Source organism: Eptesicus fuscus, chromosome 22, assembly GCF_027574615.1.
Source record: "Eptesicus fuscus isolate TK198812 chromosome 22, DD_ASM_mEF_20220401, whole genome shotgun sequence".
Taxonomy (NCBI): domain Eukaryota; kingdom Metazoa; phylum Chordata; class Mammalia; order Chiroptera; family Vespertilionidae; genus Eptesicus; species Eptesicus fuscus.
The window spans coordinates 20,195,321-20,216,356 of NC_072494.1; the positions used below are offsets into that span (position 1 = coordinate 20,195,321).

Genomic DNA, 21,036 nt, shown 5'->3' on the forward strand with positions numbered 1-21,036 from the left:
GGAGGACCCTTTCACCTGTCAATGAGCAGGGGAGGTTGGAGCAAGACAGACTGTGGTTCTGAGACCTGCCTTGAAGGGGCCCAAGGGAGTATAGTTGACTTCAGCCCCACAAAAGAGATGAGGTGTCTTCCAGTTTCTAGTTGGTGAGGACACATTTTTGGATTCATGTCTTGGTTGTGAAACCAAGGTTTATTTTTATTTTTTAATCAAAAGTTTTTCTGATTAATATGTTCATTGTAGGCACATTGTAAGATTGAAAAGTATAAAAAAGAAGGAAAAAGAGGACTCATTCACAACTCACTATCCTAAAGAGCCACTGGTGACAGTTGGTGTGTTGGATCTAGTGTCCTGCTTTGTCGTTTAGAGCAAGTCTGGGGGGGGAGGTCCCTGGGTGGGGATGGAGGACTTTCCATCACCTCTCTGGGGTTAGGGAGTGGGCTCTGGGGCCTGGGCAGGAATCCGTCACCCTGGTGCTCCGAGATGGCAGGCAGACATGCGCCCAGGGATAAGGAGCAGGGGCACAGCCACCCCCCAGAATGTGGGGCAGGGAGAGAATTCAAAGTCCAGACTAGGTGGTCCCATGTTACAGACAGTAGAGAGGGGCACCGTGGGAAGTAGCAGAAAGGATTGGTAACAGCACAGATGCCAGAGCCAGAACAACTGGGGTCGAATCCCAGCTGTCCTACGGAAGAGCTGTGGGCTTTTGGGGGAGTTACCTCCTCTCTCTGTGGCCCCATTTCCTCATCTGTCGATAGAACACACCTCACAGGCTGTCCTGAGAATTACATTAGATCACACATGTAATGCAGTTAGAACGGTGCCTGTCACACAGCTCCTTGCACACATTAGGACACTCCTATCCTTTAAGGACATTTTCAAGTATCATCTGCTGATGCTTGGATGGGGAAGGCAGGAGGACCAGCTGAATTTAGGAGGAGACTTTTGGTTCAAGTTCAGACCCAGCTGCTTACTAGCATGGACGTCACCTGTTGTCCATGCACCTGTGAAATGGGGCCGAGAAGGCCCTCCTCCCCAGTTGTTGTAAGGACTACGTTGTGACCATAAGAATGCAAAGTGCTTTGTGTGTGGAGAAGAATAACAGGTTTAATAGTGAGGGTTCACTACCACTTCCTTTATGGGCGGGTCTCTGATTACAGGTGGCAGGCAAAGGGGGAAGAACAAACTCTGCTGGAAAAACACCTACGCAAAATCTGAACAGGAACCTGATGTCTTTACTCGGTGCATTTAGTTGGTCCAGGTGGACCAGGGAGATGCACTGTGGTCCCTCTGGTTGCATTGGTAGTGAGAGGTTTCCTGGCAGGGATCAGGGGGGAAAGGCAGGAATGGAGGCAATAATTACTGTCCTTCGCGGGAGGAGGCAACTGAGTTTCTTGGATGGCCTCCTCCTTGGCCCAGTCCCCTCGGCAGAGGCCGCCTGAGGTCACACAGGGGAGAAGAAGGCAGGAAAGTGGCAGCCGGTCGCTCACCTGTGGTGAAGGCGGTGGAGGTGAGGCTGCTCCTCTCGGCATCCTGGGCCGCCTGCAGGAGCACCGTGTAGTCTGTGCTCTCGGACAGGCCCTCCAACCGGATCCACGTGTCCTCTGCGTCCACGATCAGCTCCTGCAGAATGAGCCGGAGGAAGGGCGATGGGCGGGAGGGACCGGCTCACAACGAGGGGTGTGGGGAAGGGAAGTCCGGATCCCATGGCCAGCTAGGTCAGTACTGCAGTGGCCACTGTCATCCTCTCCACCCCACAATAAGCAGAAAACAGAGCCAATAAGCAGAGAGGACAGCTCCTGCCTCCCAGGGGCATGCTGGGGTAAATGTAGGCACCTGGATGGTTGAATCAGTGCTTTTCGGATTGCACTGGGCCGCCTCTTGAACTGAGGAATCCTAGGGACTCCCTGCTCCACATGCAACAGACAAGCGCTGCTCAATCTGTTCTGCATGTTCAAGCTTCCCGATAGGATTTTACTCTAAAAGAGCCCTCCACTGCTAACCACGTCTGACAGCCTGCGCTTTAGATGGATTGTTTCAACCAATGACATTGTCATCTCTTTGCAGTAGGCTATGTAGCCTTTCTAGTGCTGATCAGGAGGCATAAGAGGCTGCTGAGTTTGGCATCCAGCTCGTGTGTGCTCGGCCCTGCTAGTGAAAGGTCCTTCCAGTTCCACGTACTGATAGCGGCTTGGAAGTTTCCAGCGCGCTGTGCTTCATCATGTTGGAAGCACCCGCACAGCCCAGCGGAGTTGCAGAGGCAGACACCCCCACTGTCCAGGGAAGAAGCAGGCACTCAGAGAGGGTTAGTGTTTTGCCTTTGTACAGAGCCAGGACTAGCGCCCAGATCTCTGACTTGCAGACTGCGGCTCCTTCCTCAGCAGCAGGCTGTGCGTCCGTCAGGGAACACCCAGTTTGCTCCTGTGGACTGCCGGATAGAAATGGTCCTTCCCCCTCAGTCGACGCTCACCTTGCGGCTTCCGTCAGTGGATTTGTAGGTCAGGACGTACTTCTCGACCTCGGCTCTGGGCGGCTGCCAGGAGATCCGGGCACTCTGTCTGGTGACCTCGCTGGCGGTCAGGTTTGCAGGAGGGTCCAGCACTGCAAAGAGGAGAAAATGCCAGGAGCGCCTGCCCATTTGATTCTGGCGCATGGATCTGTTTGCCCACCTGTGTGGTCTCTGGGCTGCTCACATGCTGACCCCAGTTCTCGCTTGGACAGGAGCAGGAAGGGCCCGCCAGTCACAAGGTGATCCTTTCGGGTCATAAGCATTCTGACAGCGATTCCCCACTCCCCTCACCCGGGCCTCTGGGCCCGGGGGGACATCTTCCAATCTGACCCTCTGTCTGAATTCATGACCTTGCTGCACCTGCATGTCTGTGGTTTACTCTTGAACTTATAACACTCTCAGACTCATACCTTTGTCTACTGTTCCCCTGGCCACGACTATATCCAGCAAATCTCTCTCCAACACAAGCCCTTTAATGTCCTGCAGACTCTCTGGCCAGATGCATTTCCAGGACTGGCCCCTCTGGGCCTGGTTTTACTGCTGTCACCAGACCCAAGTCAGAGCAGAAAGTAGAGGTGTGTCTGCTGACTCCGCTGACTTTCACTGGCGTTTGGGCTGCAGTCAACTAAAGTAAGGACGGCTCATTCCTGCTTTAAAAGCTGTAGACTAATCCAGCCCACCACACGGAGACTGAGCACCCTCAGCACCCACAGGAGCCTCCGGGACGCTGGCCACGTGGCTGACCATGCACTCACGCGTGGAGAAGTTGGTGCTGATGGTGCCACTGGTGAGAGGCCCACTGGTAGCGTGCATGCTGATGGTGTAGTGGGTGCGGGGGAGCAGGTCGGTGAGCTGGAACTCCTCACTGTCTCCATCAACCAGGATGGTCTCTCCAGCAACTGAAACCAGATGGACATGGACAGGGATTGAATAAAGAATGACTTCCCAAGTCTAAAGGCATTTCGCCAGGATTCCATATTGGAGAATTTTTTTGGGGGAAAAAAATCATTCAGAGGTTATTTAGTTTGACATTTTATTCCATATAAGCATCCCCTCTAATGTCGTTTTACATCTTAATTGAGAAAAATATTCCTTATTTGGAAGCTGAATTGTCTTTTTTTTAACTGCTACTCAGGACTCTGGAGTTACAAAGAATAAGCCGAACTCTTTGTCTACATGACCCCATCTTCCCCGCCCTCATTACTTGAATGAGAATTCTAAAACTGCCACAGTGCTGGCTTCCTTTCTCTAGACAGGTAACAGTTTACCGGTGTCCCTGCTAAAATGCAAAACTCAGGAGAGAAATGATTGAGCTGTACTATCCAATAGGATCAATGCTAGCTTTTATTTGTGCCAATTCTGTGAATCCATTAGGTTTTGAGACAGTCTCGTAAGGTTGTCACAAGCAAAGAGTATTACTAATCAAAGACCTTATTTATAAAGCCTCCAACACAGCCTTGGGTAGTGGATTTTGTGCATTGATTTCTATTGCCGTTTGCCTTGTTGCGTGAGTTTTGGACCACTGTTTCAGTTCATTAAAATCTATTTGAGTTTGGATTCTACCCATCACAGTTTTGTTTTATATGCAAATTTGGTAAGCATACCTTCTCTGTATCCATTCAAGCTGTTGATAAAACTGTTCATTAGACCAGGGCCAGGCCCCCTCCTGTGCCTTTAGAATACTCCTGAGTCATTCAGCATCGAACCAAGTTCACTAGGCACTTGTTCACACTAAATAAGTGGGACCTGAGGTGGCAAGTTTCCAGTGGTCTAAAGGCATGCAAACAAGTTAAAATCTAAACGAACGCTTTAGAAGAGCAAACACCTGCCATCGGTCATGCCCCAGCCACACAAATTGGCAGCTCAGACTCTCTGTGGTCTCTCCTATCTCCGCCAATGCACAGGCTGCTCTTGTTCTTGGAGTTCCCTCTTTCCTCCTATTCTCTTTCTTTATCTAAGATCTGCCTCCTTTCTTCCCCTCAACACCGGGATCCCAGTCAGTGGCCATGGATGTGGCCCAAGGTGTTTTGTGCTTGCCTGTGTTGTGACACTGCTCACCTGTCTTCACCATCACTAGGTGTGGGTTCTGTGAATCTGTGTGTTTTATCTCTGAATCCTTATAGCCTAGTAGGGGGATGGCACATGGAATGGCATCAAAAAGATTTGTTGAATGAAAGAACGCTAACTGTTGCGATGGAGTTGTGTACTTTTGTACCTGTGAGTTGGTGCATCTGACTCTCTTAGGGGAATAATGGACAAAGGGATGGTGGTGAAGGATGGGTTTATTGGGCAAACAAATTGGGAGAGAATTTCCTGATGGAGGAAGCAGCATGTACAAATGCACGGTGGCTTGAGAAGGCATGGTGAGAGGTAAGAAATGCAGGATCGTGAAGGGCAAGGAGGCATGGGAGGACTTGAAATGGACTGTGAGTGTGTGCAGAGGGGTCAGGATGTAGCCACAGGAAAGCTGTTCATTCTCTGAGGGGGGGCATTCAATCAGCTACAGTTCTATGCAACTCCATATATGACCCATCGTGTATTGTCCATCTAAGCGATAAGTGGGTTTTTCTTTTGCTGAAGGTTCTAGAAGATTTGTCAATAAAAAAACAAGGACATAACGTAGTTTTGGAAAAACTTATTCTTAGGGAACCTGTGTTGGTATGGAAGTTATCATCAATTATTTTTCCCTTTTGTTTAATAGTTGTTTTGGTTTCTACTTTCCCAAGTTTTAACAATCAGTTTACCAGTATTTCTTTGTAGCTTATAGACTTGGCTTTCTCATAATTTTCTTAAAACTTATTTATTTTTACTTGCATTTATTGGAGTGACGTTGGTTAGTAAAATAATATAGGTTTCAAGTGTACAATTCTGTAACACGTCATCTGTATATTGCATCATGCGTTCACCACCCAAAGTCAAGTCTTCTGTGACCATTTATCTCTCCCCACACCCCTTTCCCTCTGGCAATAATCATACTGTTGTCTGTGTCTATTCTTTTTTAATTTCTCTTAATTTTGAAAAGTAAGACATCTGCCTGACTTCTGATATCTTTGTTCTCTGGATTTCTGAAGATAACCCACAATAATTCTGTGACCGCATGTGTAATATAGGCAGGGAAATAATTTCTGTAGGCCTAGAGACCAGGACTACTCAACACTATTTTGGTTTGGGCTTCACTATTCAAATAGCATAAGGTGAACAAGCATGGTGAAGAAGACACTAAAACTCCAATTTTGGGCTGCTCGTGGGTAGAGAAGACCAAAGCAACCGAAGAGTTTATTAGTTCTTGGTCCTTTGTCACTGTTATGTATCATCTGCTCTGAGCACGGTCCTATAACTAGTGTTTTTCTTGCTCTTTAAATATCTAGAAAAGTCTGCTTTCTTGCTCATAGCATTTTGGGGCAAGTTTTTAGCTAAATTCTGAGTTTATCTTCCTAATGCGATTTCTCCAATTTTGTATTTGCCCTTGGTTATGTGCCCTTCTTGCGCCTTTCAGATCCCACTCTCTCAATTCCCATAGTTGATCGAGTTTGGGGACATTTTGGGTGCAGGAAAATCTCTAATTCGTCCCTCAGATTGACAATATGCCTTTTTTAACTTTCATACTATATTCTGCCCCAATGCCCACCTGTCTGAGGTGCAGACCTGCAGACACCCACCTGCAAAGCATGTGAGGACAATGACGTAGCTCTCCACTTCGCCCACAGGCGCCTTCCACTGCAGCAGGGCTCCCGTCGGAGTGATGTTGGTAGCAATCAGATCCACAGGGTGGTCCATGGCTGCAACAGAATAGAACAGCAGGGAAAGTAGGTGCAACTACAGGCTGGTCCCGTGAATGGTCCCCTGTAGTTCCACCCACAGGGTCTCCCATACTGTCACCCACAATGCACCTCTGCTGCTGTGCCTTACAAAACAGTGACGTGAGTGGAGACCATGCTCCTTTCCCCCTTCCTGGTTAATTCTATCCCCTTCCTCTTCTCCCCATCTTCCTTTCTCCCAAGTACCCAATTCTCCCCAGATCTTCCTCTGAAATAATTGACTTATGTGCAGAGTGCTTGTCAGGTGCTGTGGGGGTCCCAAGGTATGGCTGTGTGTCTTAGGCGTTTCAAGCTAGCTGGCAAAACTGACAACATACAGAAATTGTTCTCCCTCTTTAGTGAAGGGGAGAATATGCTTCTCAGGCTATTTGCACTTTCAAAGATGTAAGGGTTTGGCTTGTGATGTGATCCCTGTCGAGTGAGGTGGGAGGTCCAAGGAGGCAGAGTATCTCCAGCTCCTAAACTTGGAAGGGTCTCAATAAACACTGTGCAGTGACTGAGTGGGAGTGAGGTTACCTCTGAAGTCCTGGCTACGGTATTCTTGCTTTTCTACTCACAAGACTCACTCTGTACTCGGTCCTGCTATCCTTTTTGTGACAGAGTGACAAGGAGATTCTTCCAAGAGTGCCTGTCGGGGAACCAGGTCTGCTGTTATAGGACCACGCTCCTATTCTAACTTGTCCATACTCTACGTTTCCCTTCCCCAAACTTAGGATATATTTTAGAAATGGATGTTATTACAATGCTAGTAGTTTAGGTATCAGCTCAAACTTAATGCCATGTAATTTACTTTTGAGGACCATGATGTCCTGTACTCTAATCGAAGGTTTTTATTGCTCGCCTATGTCCCTCGTTTCAAAGCAATAGCAAGAAAATATTTTTATAATTTTAACATCTGAATTGTATCCCTAATCTGGGCCTTCAGTGACTTCTTCAAATGGAACTTTATGCGAATAAAAGAAGAGTCTTATGACACTGATCAGTTTGATCTCTCTGAGCTAAAGCCCGAGACCCTGAAGGAATACTCACTTCCAAAACTTGTAAAATCATAGACCTCGTGTTAAAACAACAAATGACAACAAAATAAGACATTTCTGTGAGCAATCTTGGTATTGGAAGTTTGCAAAATAGTGCTGCCTGAACTTGAAGGAGGGTGGTTTGGGTTGGTACACAGTTGAGAAATACTTGCTGAGGAATGAGTTTTTTACTTAAGTTTGTGCTCTCTTTTATGTTGGGGGTTGGAGACTCTTGAAATCCATTTAGATGTCCTCAGTGAGAAGAAGCCTACTTTCTGTATCATGAATTTCTAAGACTTTCAGGAAGGTGTGAAGGGGCTTCTATTGACCCATTGGTATCACTTCGGGTCAATATTTCTTGATATTTTATTGGAGATAAAGGCATATTGTCACAGGTAATTTAGTGGAAGGGGTAAGACTGAACCCAAAACATGGCTGGGTTTTCTGCAGTCACAGGCCTGGAAGGAGACCAGGGGAGATTAGGATATTCTGGGATACCTTTAGAAGAACGATTCTGAGTTTCTGAAGGGATGTTACTTTGGCCATGGCCTTAGAGGAGCTGTTCCTGTACTTGTTCGAGTATCTATAGGAGCAGTGAGGAACTCAAGTTACATTCCCTCGCTCAGAAAATACCGTTCTCTGAGGGAAACCCAGGTATGTCCCTAAGGATGCTTTCCCATGCGCTGGGGAAACGAAAGCTTAACTGGGGGGTCAGGTTATCTGGGCTTAGGGACAGAAAGCTTTGGCTGTCCCCACTGGTGACTTCTACAGCAAGTCTGTCCTATCTGCAAGGTGGGCTGGCTGAGGGGCAGAGGAGGCCACCACCTTCCTCCTCCATCCTGGAGCAGAAAGCAAGAGCCACGTCAGCTCCTTGGTGGTTGTGGCCATATTTGATGAGGGGTTCCATGACCCCACGGGTTGTTACTGGAATAACAACCCCTTCCTTCTCTGAGGTGCAATTTTCTTGAGTTGTTTAAAAAATTAGATGACATGATTCAAACTCTGTTCTGAAATTCACTTCCAGTGTGGCTCTTTGCAAGGTCACATTTCAAATAGGAAGTTCCTGACCTAGACCTGCACGACCTCCAGGGGGTCAGGTGGAGCAAGGACTCTCAGGGGAGAGAGAAGTTGCAAATTGCTTTGTGTGACACAGAAGTCAGAGGGGCACCCAGGAATGGAACCTCTGAATCAGCCAGAACACCTTCACGCTTTGCCTCTCCTGTTTGCTGCAGGTCCTCAGGCAGGTTCTGACTTGGCCCACACCAGGGAGACAGGCCTACCTGTGTACACAGGAGTGCAGACACACCTACCTGTGTGCATGAGAGTGCAGACACGCTCACTCTCCTCCCTGCCCCGCACGCTGTTAAGGCTGATTTCGTATTCGGTAGCTGGGTACAACTTGGTGATGGTGAATTCTGTCACAGTGTTGGGCACCACTGAGCTGTCCAGCCGCCCCACTAAGGAAGAGCAGAAGTCACTTATCAACACAGTTCACGGTACAGTCTACATAGGAGCTCTCAGCAGCACTTGGTCAGGAAGCACCGATGGGTGCAAGGCTCAGCACTCAGTGGGAGACAAGGTTCATGGACTGGGAATGTTGGAGCTTAGAGACCCTGCATGCTGGCTCCACCCCCTCACTTTATAGGCTCCTCGGAGCAAAAGAAAAAGAACTATTTATTAGGAGGTTTTCTAGCACGCTGGTCTTTGTAAAGGCAGTATAGAGGGACTGGCCGCAAAGGGTGGTTCCTGCAGACCTGGAACACAACCCCATCCCCTCCTGGGAAGTGAGTGTGTCCTCCGCCAATGCCACGTGCACCAGTAAGAACTGGCATGATACAAACGAGGTCTGGGCCAACTTCCTCTGACTCATAGCTTGGCCAGAGTAGCAGAAATAGGGCCACTGTCACTGTGGTTCCCTCCGAGCCCCCATCTGGTTCTGCTGGGTCTTCACGCGTCCCCCAGGCCTCTAATCTTAGACTTAGCGCTCTCGGGAGTGCACATGACCCGGCTCCTGGCAGATTCTCTCAGGGCTCTTTGTGCCTCACTGCACTGCCCGGGGGATAGGGAGCAGTTGCTCTGCTGGTGAAGGGCCTGCTTTCTGGATGAATGCAATCCCGCCTTTTCGGAAGGGAGCTGGAGAGTGCAGGGTCCTGGGCTGCTCTTCACCCACCCACTCTCGTTCTGATGCCACAGAGAGGACAATGCAAGCCAGGTGACAGCCTCTGGGACACGCTACTTCTCCCAGAACCAAATCCCATTTGTCTCTGAGAAATGGAATGGCTTTATTACCTTGGGTTGGCCGATACGATACTCGGTAGTAATCAAAAGATGCGACAGGAGGGCTCCAGGAGACCACAACTGAGTCCTTGGTCACATTGCTAATTGTGATGTCTTTGGGGGGATCAATTCCTACAAGGAAGCCGGTAGTTGTGGGAAAAAGACAGAAAGCACAGTGTGAAAAAGGAGTTCCTCTCCCTGGTTTTATGTAGACCAAGAGCTAATGGTGTCCCAGACTGTACTGAGTGCTGGGCACCCTTAACACCATGGTCAGGCTGAAGTCTCACCTGCAGCCTCCTGGGCGTGGCCCAAGCCACATTCGTGGAGGGTGTTTTAATAACATAAAGTCAAGCTGGCAAGGTCTGTGCCTGTGCGGCAACTATTACCTACTTGAAGGCCAACTGGGAAGCTTCCTTTAAGTTTGTATGCTTTGTTTTAAACTAGAAGTAACATGGCTATTTTCTCTTGGGCAAACCCAGCTCTGTCAGTCTCTATCCCTTTTTTTTAGCAGCCAATTTTGATTCAATTTGGAAAAAAATGCCTATTGACTGGAGAGGGATTTCAGAGAAAATCCACTTTCCTAAACTCTATTTCATTTTTATTGTGCACTTCAATGTTTTAACTGCTAGATGGAAACCAGGTGTGTAGAATCCACCTGTCCAGTTGTGAGCTCTTGTCAGCATGTAGCAAACTACCCAACACACAGGTCCTCACCCATGTTCACACTCATATTTGGGAATGATGAGATGAGAATGATCCAATCCATCTCAGAGTGCCCGTGTTTTCCAAACAACATGCAAATCAACCCCATTCTCTGAGTACCAGGGCCCTACATGTTTGAATGCGAGTCCCATCTGATTCTGAAGAAGCATCATTTGCATCAATGAGCAGTTAAGAGATGGCTCTCCAGAATAGAAACAGGCATCTCCTTACTGCAGAAGGTTTTCTTCTTGCAGACTAGCTCTCTCTAGGGCTTTCTCCTAGGCTGCTAGCGGGAGGACCTCTGGACCAACACATTTAAGCCCTGGCCTCAGCAAGGCATTGGGCCCATCCTACCTTCTAAACGGGAGTTTCCCCTTTTTGCATTTTATGCAACAACGAAGAAGTGGCTTTTCCACAACAGCTCACAGACCCTCTTTAGCCGAATGAGGCAGTCTCCTGATCCTTGGGTGTTTCACTTGGTAAATTTTGTTAACTTGTCAAAAGCTACTGTCACCACCTTCTGTCAAGTCCTGCAGCCTCACCTGTGGTGATGGAGCCCACGATGGGCTCAGAGGTCACTGTGCCGTGGACGGCCACCAGGTTCACGATGTACTCGGTGGCTGGCTGCAGGCCCATCAGGACAGCGTGCCTCTTGGTGGCATCCAGGGAGACCTCCGTCATCTCTTCCTCTTCATCCCGGGGGCTGTAGTTCAGGATGAGTCTGTCTGCTGGAGGGGATGGGTCACTCCAGGTGATGTTCACGCTGGAGGAGGTCACGTGAGAGAAGTGCAAATGCGAGATGGGGCGGAAGCCTGCAAAGCAGAGAGATGGGCGGTTCTGAAACACAGGTGAGGTAGGGGGGCCACCTGGCTAGAGGAGCTATCTGACCGAAGGGATCTGCTTTCCTTGCTAATAAGAAAATTTATTTTCTTATTAATTTCCACGCCTTTTCCTGCTGCGCCAGAGGTTCCACCTCCACATGCTCCAGTCCTGTCCACACTCCTTTCTCCAAGCCTAGACTGAAAAATGAAGGGTAGACCAGCATTACACCTCTGAGTTATTCCATAATAAGATCCAGGATTTAAAACCTCGATTTAAACTCCTGGAAGGGATTTAACATTATCCCATAGGTCTTCTGATCACCCACTGATTTACTGCAGGCGAGGAAAGAGACAGAATCAGCCACTCTGTCTGGGCTATGAAATCAGACACAAATTTTCTGACATGCAGGTGGCTTTGCTCACCTCTCTCCTTTACTTCAAACCATTCCCTCTTGATGATTTATTAGTGTCTCCTCTACCTGTTCTTTCTTTACCCACATTCTGCCTTCCTCTATATGAAATCAGGCTCTGGAAGAGTGGGTTGCCTGGTGACCTGCTCACACTAAGACCCGTGGATCCCTGAGTGCAGCTGGGCTGCTGCTGCCCTGGTACCTGTGAAGGCATCCACGGTGGACTCCAAGCTCTGCTGCCGACCCCTCTCAGCGGTGATGGAAATGATGTACTCTGCCCCGGGCTCTAGATCAGTCAGTGTGTACCAGGTCCTGTCCTTGGGCACAGTGACTTCTGAGGCGATCCCGGAGGATGGGGTAAAGGTAATTCGGTAGTGGTCAATGGGGCCACTGGCCTTGGTCCAGATGAGGGAGATGGAGGTCTCAGAGGAGGCTGTCACCATGAGGTCTCGCGGACTGTCAAGTTCTGAGGATAAATATTAGGAGCCGATTTCACACAGGAGGGCCAGTATTTGTTGGAATCATCCCCGACCCCACTGTGGACTTCTACACTATCAGCAGCCCTGCTGGCCATGAGGATAGCTTGTCCTTGCTGACACTTAGCTCACATTTTGTTAGACACCTTCCCTTTGAAAGATGGCTGGGGGCTTGGCAAACGGATTGAAGAAGGGCATTGTCAGCTGGCTGCTGATTTTCAAGCTCCGCAAATTCATTGTCTCTCAGTCTTTCTTAGTAAGCTGATCAGGGCAAAACAAGAGCCACAGGTAGGGCTGTACCATTCCTGGCAACAGTGGCCATCTCTGTTCCTGAGGCCATTCTGACTGATGTGGCCATGGGTGTGCAGGCAATTAGATCTGAGGCCTCCTGGTGACCCACGTAGTTCTCTAGAGAGGTTGTCTATGCTCAGCCCACGGTTTGTACCTAAGATACTAGAGAGACTCTGAAATTTACCTGGGACTTGGAAGTAAAAGTGGTGGATCAAGAGTAGTCAGGATCTTGTATGGACTTTTCCATTGCCCTTAGATTTCATGGGTTATTTCAAAGTCTAGACCTTCACCTCTCAGGTCTTTCTGAGGTCTCCTGTAGTACATTAAGGGATACCACATTCTGCCTGCTGTGGGGTGGTCCAGAAGAAATATGGATCTTTCTGCTGTGGTACCGACTTATTTGAAATTTTCCACCTCTGCTCTGGACCGCTCCTTAGACTACGGAGGGCCATGCACAGACCTGTACTCCATCCTGGATGTCAGATGTCAGGGGGAGGCAGAGACTTTCAGGAGGTGATTGTTTTTAGGCTGACAGCTGTTGCCCAGGGACCTGCTCATGGGGGAGCATTGCCTCTCACCAATCTTTGCCAGGACAAACCTCGTGGCCCCTTGGGATTACAGGGGCCTGGTCTTATTCTGTACCAATTCCTACTCACCCGTCCTGGCGTTCATGGTGGCTGGTATGCTTTGCAGTGTGTCCATGACAGCAGATATTCCAAATCCGTACTCAGTGCCGGGTATCAGATCTATTGGTAGATGTAGAAACAAACGTTATTCTGTGTGTGTGTCAAGGGTGGGGAGGAAGGATGAAAAAGAGGGAAGCCAATTATCTTAGACTCATGTTCAGATCTTGTGCTTAGTCCTTCCTGAACCCGCCCTAATTTTACCTATCAGGAAATCCCAATTTCACCACTTGGGAGAGCCAAGCCAAGTCAACAGGATGGACTAACTGGTCAGTGCAGAGCTTCCTTTTTGCTGTTGGTCTCCTTGGAAGGCAGGCTCCCCTCGTCAGTGAGTGTGGGAGTGTGCTCTCCTGTGGAAGGTCTCTCCGTGGTACTTAGAGTCTCAGGTTGATGACAACTGGTGAAGAGCTTTCTTGCTTAAACTGTGGAATGCGGGAGTGTGTCCTCTAGAGGGACTGTGTGGACATAGCCCTTTAAAGTTTTTCTTGGCTGTTGTACATGAGGTTTGTATAGTGACTGAGGCCACAGGGCCTTCTGGTCTGTTCTAGAGAGTGACAATGGGGGTCTTTCTCTCTGAGCACAGGGCTGTCAGGCCTCTAATGCAGGGGCACACAGGAGCCCTGCTGCTGTGGATTCCCTCCCAAGGTTGATAATTCAGGCCCCAGAATATGGATCCAATTCTAGGATGATCCCTGGGGACCTGAGAAGATAGAAAAAATTATAAAAACTGCCTAACTAAAGGGTGTAAACCTCTCTGGGGAAATCCTTTGGGGGTTCAATACAAAGGATCATGGGGGAGCCTCCCAGGACACCTGGACTCATCTGGGGTCTCTATTCTCTCCCACATTGATTTCCAGACTAACTGGTTTGACTGGCATATTAATTTCCTACGGCTACTCTAACAGCCCAATGGCCAGAACAATACAAGTCATTGTTTTACAGCTCACAGGTCTGCAGTCTAAAATGCTTCCATCGTCTGCATTTCTTCCGCCTGAGGCTCTAGGGGAGAGTCCATGGCTTTGCCTTTTCCAGCTGCTAGAGGCTGCCTGCAAATGCTTCACATCCACAAATGCTCTCCTGTCATGTAAGGTGACATAGTCACAGGTGCCAGGAATTAGAATGTAGACATCTTTGGGGGCCATCAAACTCACCCTCATTGATTAGGCCTGGGATTGTAGAAAAAATGCAGCAAGATCACATCATCACCTGTGGGACCCCCTGGCCAGTTTTAGTCCTTGTGGGCCCCGTGTGGGGCCCCAGAGCCCTGGCAGATGACCATGCTCTTCTGCATTTATGGAACATTCATTCTCTTCAGAACACTTGCATGTGTGTGATCCTCACTACCACCTTGCAATAATGGTGGGATGACAAGCCTTTCCCATCTGCATTCATTTCCAGGGGCTTCCATGACAAATGGACATACACTGGATGGCTTAAAACAACATAAATGTACTCTGTGTTCTGGAGGCTAGAGAGCCAAAATCAAGGTGTTTGCAGGGCCACGCTCCTTCCAAAGGCTCTGCGCGGAGACTCCTCCCCAGCTTCTTCCTAGCTCTGGTGATGGCCAGCGGTCCTTGACTCCCTCAGGATCCCTGACGTGTCAGGAATGATTTTGAGGCGATGTTTCCTTAACAAATGGCCTGGTTTATGGAAGGGGAGTGCTGTGGGGCAGTCAGAGGGTCTGCACCCACCCCCATGTGGCTTCAGTGCAGGCTGAGCAGTAAACTCCCCCATGCTCGATGGGGCAGAGCCCACCCGGCCTTGCTGACCAGGCTCGCCGGCAGGAATGCCTGGCCTAGTCTATTCCCTTCCTCAGCCAGCCCCACCCATTTCCTAATCCTTAGTTCTTTCTCGGAAGTGTCAACACTAGTAGTGGTGAACTCGGACAGAGTTTGAGGTCGCCAAAGTTCCTTCAATATTCGGGTCTGCCACTCTCCACCTGGGCATTTTGGTTCCATAATTTTATGTCTTTGAGCACCAGTTTCTGTAGAAGCAGACGAATAACAGTATCTATCTCAGAGGGTCACTGTGGGGATGAATTGAGCTGATGTGGATGCAGTGCAGTGCGTGGCTCATCGTGACAGTAGCCAACATTCTTGCTACCTTGCTTGGAGAACTATTCCCAGAATCTGGGTCCTTTCTTCTTTCAGTGTGTTCCCCAGGCAGGTACAGGCTGGTCCTCAGCACACCTGTTGTTGGCTTGCTGATGAAACCAGAGATTCGGGGAACCCAGGCGGCAGTGAGGCCCTGGCTAGATTGATGGGGTGATTGCAATGCCCCAGACCTCTTCGAAGCACACATTTATCTCTGTCACGCGTCCCAGGCACAACCTTGGTTGGAGAAATTAGATTACCTTTGGGACATAAACTACTTTTCCCAGGCAACTGATTGAGACCTTCAATTGCCTATAATGAAGTAGAAATTCTCCGACGCAGATGAAGGGTGACAGGTCGAGGAAGTAAGACAGAAATTACATGCTGCCAAGCAGATCTAACATGCAATGTTTTCATCCGAGTTTCTTATTTATGAAGCTTAAATGAAATGTTCAATAATTTACAATGGAATCGTCTTCTTCCAGAAAACCGTGGAGCAGAATTTCAAGTGATCTCTTTCCTGGCCTCCCGTCTGGGGAGCGGGGAAGCGGGGCTGGCTTGGTAGGTTCCCACCTGCTGCTTTCCTTTCATTTTCGGCAGCTTTCTTCCTGTGTGGAAGTGAGCGCTGCTCTTTGCCAGCAGGTAAAGTGCAGTTCTGCCCGAGAAGGAAATGTCTATCTGCGGCGCATCCAGTGCATCTCTATCAATGCTCCCTTTCTCTCTCCATCCGACTCCTGAAAGTGGCAGCATAGCAGTGGCTCTGTTACCTTTCTTACCAATAGCTCAGAAAATTCGCCCTGTAAGAAACCGCCAGCCTCCATCTCTTTCAGAGCCTCCTTTGTTCAGCTTGGAAGGTGAAGCTGTTCTCAACTCTTCTCCGAACCTGTTCTGCTTTGAACTCCAGCAGCACACAGTGCACTCACTCGCCAGATGTTAGAGAGGCTCTTGTGTGCCAGCCACACAGCTGTGGACGGGGCACCAGGGTGAGCTGAATGGACACACCCTTGCCCTTCATGAGGTTTTAAAAATCTGGTGAAGAAGGAAACCAATGACTTCTTGAGCACATATACTATGTCAAGCACTGGGCTGCAAACAATAGGTGATCTAGAAAAATAAGGAGAAAGGGAGGGACGGAAGGAGGGATAAACACTGACGGGGAATTTTTCAGTGTCTAATGGTCAAGAACACTATTATGAACTAGTTTGTTAGAGAGTCGCACATGGCATCTCCTTGAATTCCCCGCAGCTCTGCTGGGAGGGCATTGCTGATGAGCAAAGCACTCAAAGGGAGTGGGATCTCCTGCCTGGAGCCCTGATTATTTTTTGATGAGGGGATAGGGAGGGTGGGAACGGGGAGAATTGAAGTTCCTAGGGAGGGATTGTTGCAGTGACCTGGAGTGCCCTTCCCACCCTGGCCAGGGTCTTGTTTTTATAAATGCAAATGACTGTGTTTAGAACCAGAAAAAAGGGGGCGGGCTTCTCCCTCATTTTGCCTCCCCTCCGCCAAGGTCCTTCCTTCTGCTCCCCCAGAAGGCAGCTGGAGAGCCAATAGTCCTTGTAACGTGCATCTTAGCAAGTACAGACATAAGTTTCCTTATGTGCCTATAAACTCTTCTTAAGTCACACAAAGCCATTTGCCTTTATAAATCTCCCCAGCTGCAAACTCCCTGGGATAATTATGAGTAATATATATTTGTAGGTTAATTTCATCAGCCCAACTCTAATAAAAACATCGACTATGCAAGCCCTCTCCTTGTTAATAATTTTTCCTTTCCTTATAAATCTGCAGCACTGATGTGCTGACTGTCCCTCCCATCCTACTTTAGTAGGAGCAGCACGGAGCGGGAGGCTTTTGATGAGGACTTGGAACTGCCTTGGAGTCACAGCTGTGCCCCTTGCTGGCTTTGTGAACTTGGGCAAGTTTCCAAGTGCCCCGAGTCTCAGTTTCCACATCCATAAAATGGGGATGCTAACATCCCTCAGGAGGTGTTCTGAAGATGAAATGAGCTGTACCTACGCGAAGGTGACTGGAATAACACTGATGGTCAATGAAAGCAGAGTCTTTTTCCCCCTGGTAGAGGGAAATGATGACGGGGATGTGACTGGGCTCTCCTCTATCTCTCTCATGATTCTGTGGTGTATCCGCCATCCTAACAACTAGTCATCATCCTTGGAAGTTGCTAATTGCCAAGTCAGCCTGAGGCGTAGGCAGGGATGGGCTGTGCTTAGACCCGGCTCCCTGCTGCATCATTTCAGCTTTTTGGTTTAGCTTAGTTTTTGTGAATGTCTCCAGCTCTCGGTAAAAGCCCTTCCGCCAGCTGGTCTGTTCCCGCTACATCTAATTCACCCCCATTAACCTGCTTGGTCAGCATATCCTTGCGTCTCCTGGCTGTGTTTTCAGAAGCGCGTCTGCCTGGAAAGAGCATTTATTATATTTGCTTTAACCAGCCTCGTTGGGCAAGGCGGCTGGGATTTCAGCTCAGGAGGAAACAGCTTTGCTTCCACTGCCCTTGTTTACTGTGCGCACTTTGCTGCGCCTCCCGTCTGTGTGCGGGCGCGGTGGCAGCCCTCGTCCGAGGCTGCTGTGCACGTCGAATGTAAAACGCGCCCCGCGCTCCCTTCGTCTACCTGTCAGTGGAGTCCACCAGTCGGCTCTTCTGGGTGGGTGTGTCTGAAGCCCGGGAGGAGCGCTGGCTGGGCCCCCGTCTCCATGGGGACAGGGAATGCGCCCAGCCAGGCATCATGGTGACCTTGGGTGTCGTCCTAGTCCACACTACCATCATCCCTGCCATTGACTCCAGCACGGCCTCGTGACCAGTGTCTGCCTCTGCCCTTGCCCCCCTCGCCCCTGCTCCACGCTGCAGCTGCACAGATCTAGGCCTTACATCACCTTACTTAAAATCCCTCTGTGACTCCCACACTATACAGGGTGTATAAGGCCCCCCAGGCTCTCACCTTATCACGGGCCTCTTGTCTATTTCTCAGCCACAGTGAACATTTACAGTTCCACCCATCCATCCATCCACGGCTTATTTAGAACTCAGTAAGTGCTGGACATTGGGAGCCAATGACGAGCAGAAGCAAACACGGTCCACCTTCCACAGAGCGTTAGGTGGAGGGTGGACACTGACAACTGCATCACCCAGCACGGTGCACAGGACAAACAGGGTGCTGGGAGGGAGTGGTGACCAGGGAGATGAGGCTGCAGACAGGGGACCTGACCTGCCTGGGACCAGGCAGGCTCCCGGGGAGGGAAAAGGTGCTCGAGGGACTGAAAGCAGCACACCTGGGGGCCTGGAGCCCAGGGAGGACGGGGAGACCGGAGAAGGTGGCAGGAAAACCAGGCAGGCCGTGTGGGCTCAACTGTAAGGTTTGGTGTTTATCCAAGAGCAATGGACGTCCCTGAAATGTAAGACAGGATGTGACAGGCGACGGCATGCAATGACGAGCAGGAGTCATACGCGATATGCTAGGGACGTGAGAGACTAAATCAATGGCATTTGGCTGTGGTGTAGGTGGGCGGGAAGAGAGCTGTGCGAGTGTGAACACGAGCTCACTCACCGGTGAGGGTGGCTCTGCTGGTTGGCCCAACGCTCTTGGGGACCAGCAGCTCATGGTACTGCTCGCCCGCCAGGGTGCTGTACACAACCTTGTACTCCCGAACCTCCGCCTCACTGTTGTCCCACTCGAGGTCCAGGCTGGTGGCTGTGCGGGAGCCAACCCGCAGGTTCTTGGGGGCATCAATCTCTGAAAAAGAGTCAGACATGACCCAGATCACACAGGATAAGGTGCATTTGTCATGCATCTTGAACATGAACAAGCTTTGCAGTGACAGCCCACACCTCCTGACCCTGCCTCTTGTGTGAGTGACCCCAGGCTGCCCTGCGGCCACCACACATTCCGGGGAGTTTGGAGAGTTTACTTAGGAGTTAGATATCAGCACACTTTATTTTTCCCCCATTTCCACTCGGAATTTCCAGCGGCGTTCTAGACATTTAAACTGAACCAGTTTGCATCATAAGCTTGAAACGAAGTAAGGAAAACTCTGACAGGACAAAACCAGAGACACCTGTCACAAGTGCTGGTAGGAGAAACTGCGTGCAGGTGAGGGAGATGGACGAGACTAGAGCAGTGGTCGGCAAACTGCGGCTCGTGAGCTGCGGTTTGCCACTCTGTTGACTAATGAGTTTGCCGACCACTGTCATATACTACCCTTTACCTCTTTGCACACAATATGCCACAATTGCCTAATCCTCACAGCTTCCAACTACACGGTAACAGTTAGTCTAGCAGTGGTCGGCAAACTCATTAGTCAACAGAGCGGCAAACTGCGGCTCACGAGCCGCATGTGGCTCGCGAGCCACAGTTTGCTGACCACTGGACTAGAGCAATATCACATCTGACTACCAACAGGAAGGAGGCTTGTTGACTGCAAGATTCTGAAGCTGCCCTCCCTGGTTTACCTGCACAGATGCTGCTGGAAGGTTTGCAGGTTAGAAAATGCTATATACAGGGGTGGGCAAAAGTAGCTTGACAGTTGTTTATATGGAAAAATATGCAAGATTTAATAATAATACAAGAATAAACTCTGTTCCGCGTGATGTGGTGGACAGAACGTGGGCTTTGGAGTCAGGCCTCAGTTTGAGCTCCAACTCTGCCAATTACTTGTCACCTCACTGGGCCTTGATGGCCACATCTGTAAAATGGGCTAATAGTACTGGCATTTTAGGTTGTTGTACAGATTAGACAATGCAGATGATGTACATGGCCTGGTGGAAAACCCGGTGTCCAAACCCTTGGGCGGACTTCCCGTTGCCTCCAAAGTGCTTTCTGAGTTCCAACAACAGGGAACCCTCTATGCTTGCTCTCTGGGGTCCAATAATTCCAGCGCAGTAAAGAGACCATTGCCATTATGATCTCTCCCACAATCCTGGGGACTGGTTCTCTCTCCCAGGACTGGTCATATCGGGCTTATTGTGGCAAAAAGAACACTGACACACTGCAGGGTAACAGGCGCTGGCAGGATAAACAGCCACTGAAAACATTCTGAACAGGTCTTGTCGTCAAGACGTGGACTGGATGGTGCAGTGGGCCAGCCGCTAGTTTTGAGGAAGTCTGGAATAGACTGCTTCAATTGGCAAACGCCAGGCCAGCGTCCCCCAACTGCTCCTGGGGAAGATGGGTGCATGACTCTGTCTGCGAGCAGCTTCAGGGTGACGAGTGTTCCGTTTCGTGAGGGGAACTCGGTGAGACTTTGGGCAGATTTATGTCTTTGCAGCTACTTTTTCTGAGAAATGTTTCCTTGCTCAGTGTGGCTTTAGCATCAGAAACTGTGCCTTCTCGATATGCTGTGTTACTCCTCCAGCACTGGGGTGGAGAGAGGAGCTTGGACTGAGAGGCATGTGGGAGGACCTCCCTGCACCCCACAACACTCAGTCCCATGCCCGAGGGGAGGCTGGGATGAAGGACTGGACCCGGCTGAATGGAACTGCAGTGAAAATAGCTTAGGCTTAGGCTCAGGCTGAGTCCTGTACCTGCTCTTCAAAAATCCCAGACCTTGGAAACTTTTTGTTTGCTTTGCCTTAAGGCCTGTGCCTGTGATTAGGGACCAGACATTTCCAATGTCCACGATGTCAGAAGAGGTCAAGCCTGGTGGAGTGAAATGGTCTTGAAGCCTGACCTCTGGGTGCTGGGCTGGTCCCAGCCACTTGTCAGCAAGCCAGGGGCAAGGCAAAGACAGATGTCCAGTGGGGCCCCATGGGGAACCTGGGGCTTGGGGCTCTGGTAGCAGCCACATCTAGTCTCTAAAACGTAAAGTAGACCCAGTGATTGCCGGCTGAAATCTTGCCTCTTGCTTCCTATTAGGAACTCTGAGGGTGGCCGGCAGGCCCTGTGTGATCAGCCCCCTGCCTCGAAGACATCACGTTGTGACACTTCCCCTCGT

General features: G+C 49.7%; 1 protein-coding gene across 1 annotated transcript in view; it reads right to left on the minus strand.

The window, feature by feature from the left end:
* TNR (tenascin R) overlaps positions 1–21,036 on the minus strand; it is a 58,061-nt gene that overhangs the window by 14,210 nt on the left and 22,815 nt on the right. The window contains exons 7-16 of the mRNA XM_054711611.1: positions 18,654–18,839; positions 12,974–13,063; positions 11,753–12,016; positions 10,862–11,131; positions 9,630–9,749; positions 8,651–8,797; positions 6,166–6,285; positions 3,262–3,405; positions 2,468–2,598; positions 1,488–1,620 (exon numbers count right to left, since the gene is read on the minus strand). Coding sequence (XP_054567586.1) covers positions 1,488–1,620; positions 2,468–2,598; positions 3,262–3,405; positions 6,166–6,285; positions 8,651–8,797; positions 9,630–9,749; positions 10,862–11,131; positions 11,753–12,016; positions 12,974–13,063; positions 18,654–18,839 — 1,605 coding nt within the window. The remainder of the gene's footprint in view (positions 1–1,487; positions 1,621–2,467; positions 2,599–3,261; positions 3,406–6,165; positions 6,286–8,650; positions 8,798–9,629; positions 9,750–10,861; positions 11,132–11,752; positions 12,017–12,973; positions 13,064–18,653; positions 18,840–21,036) is intronic.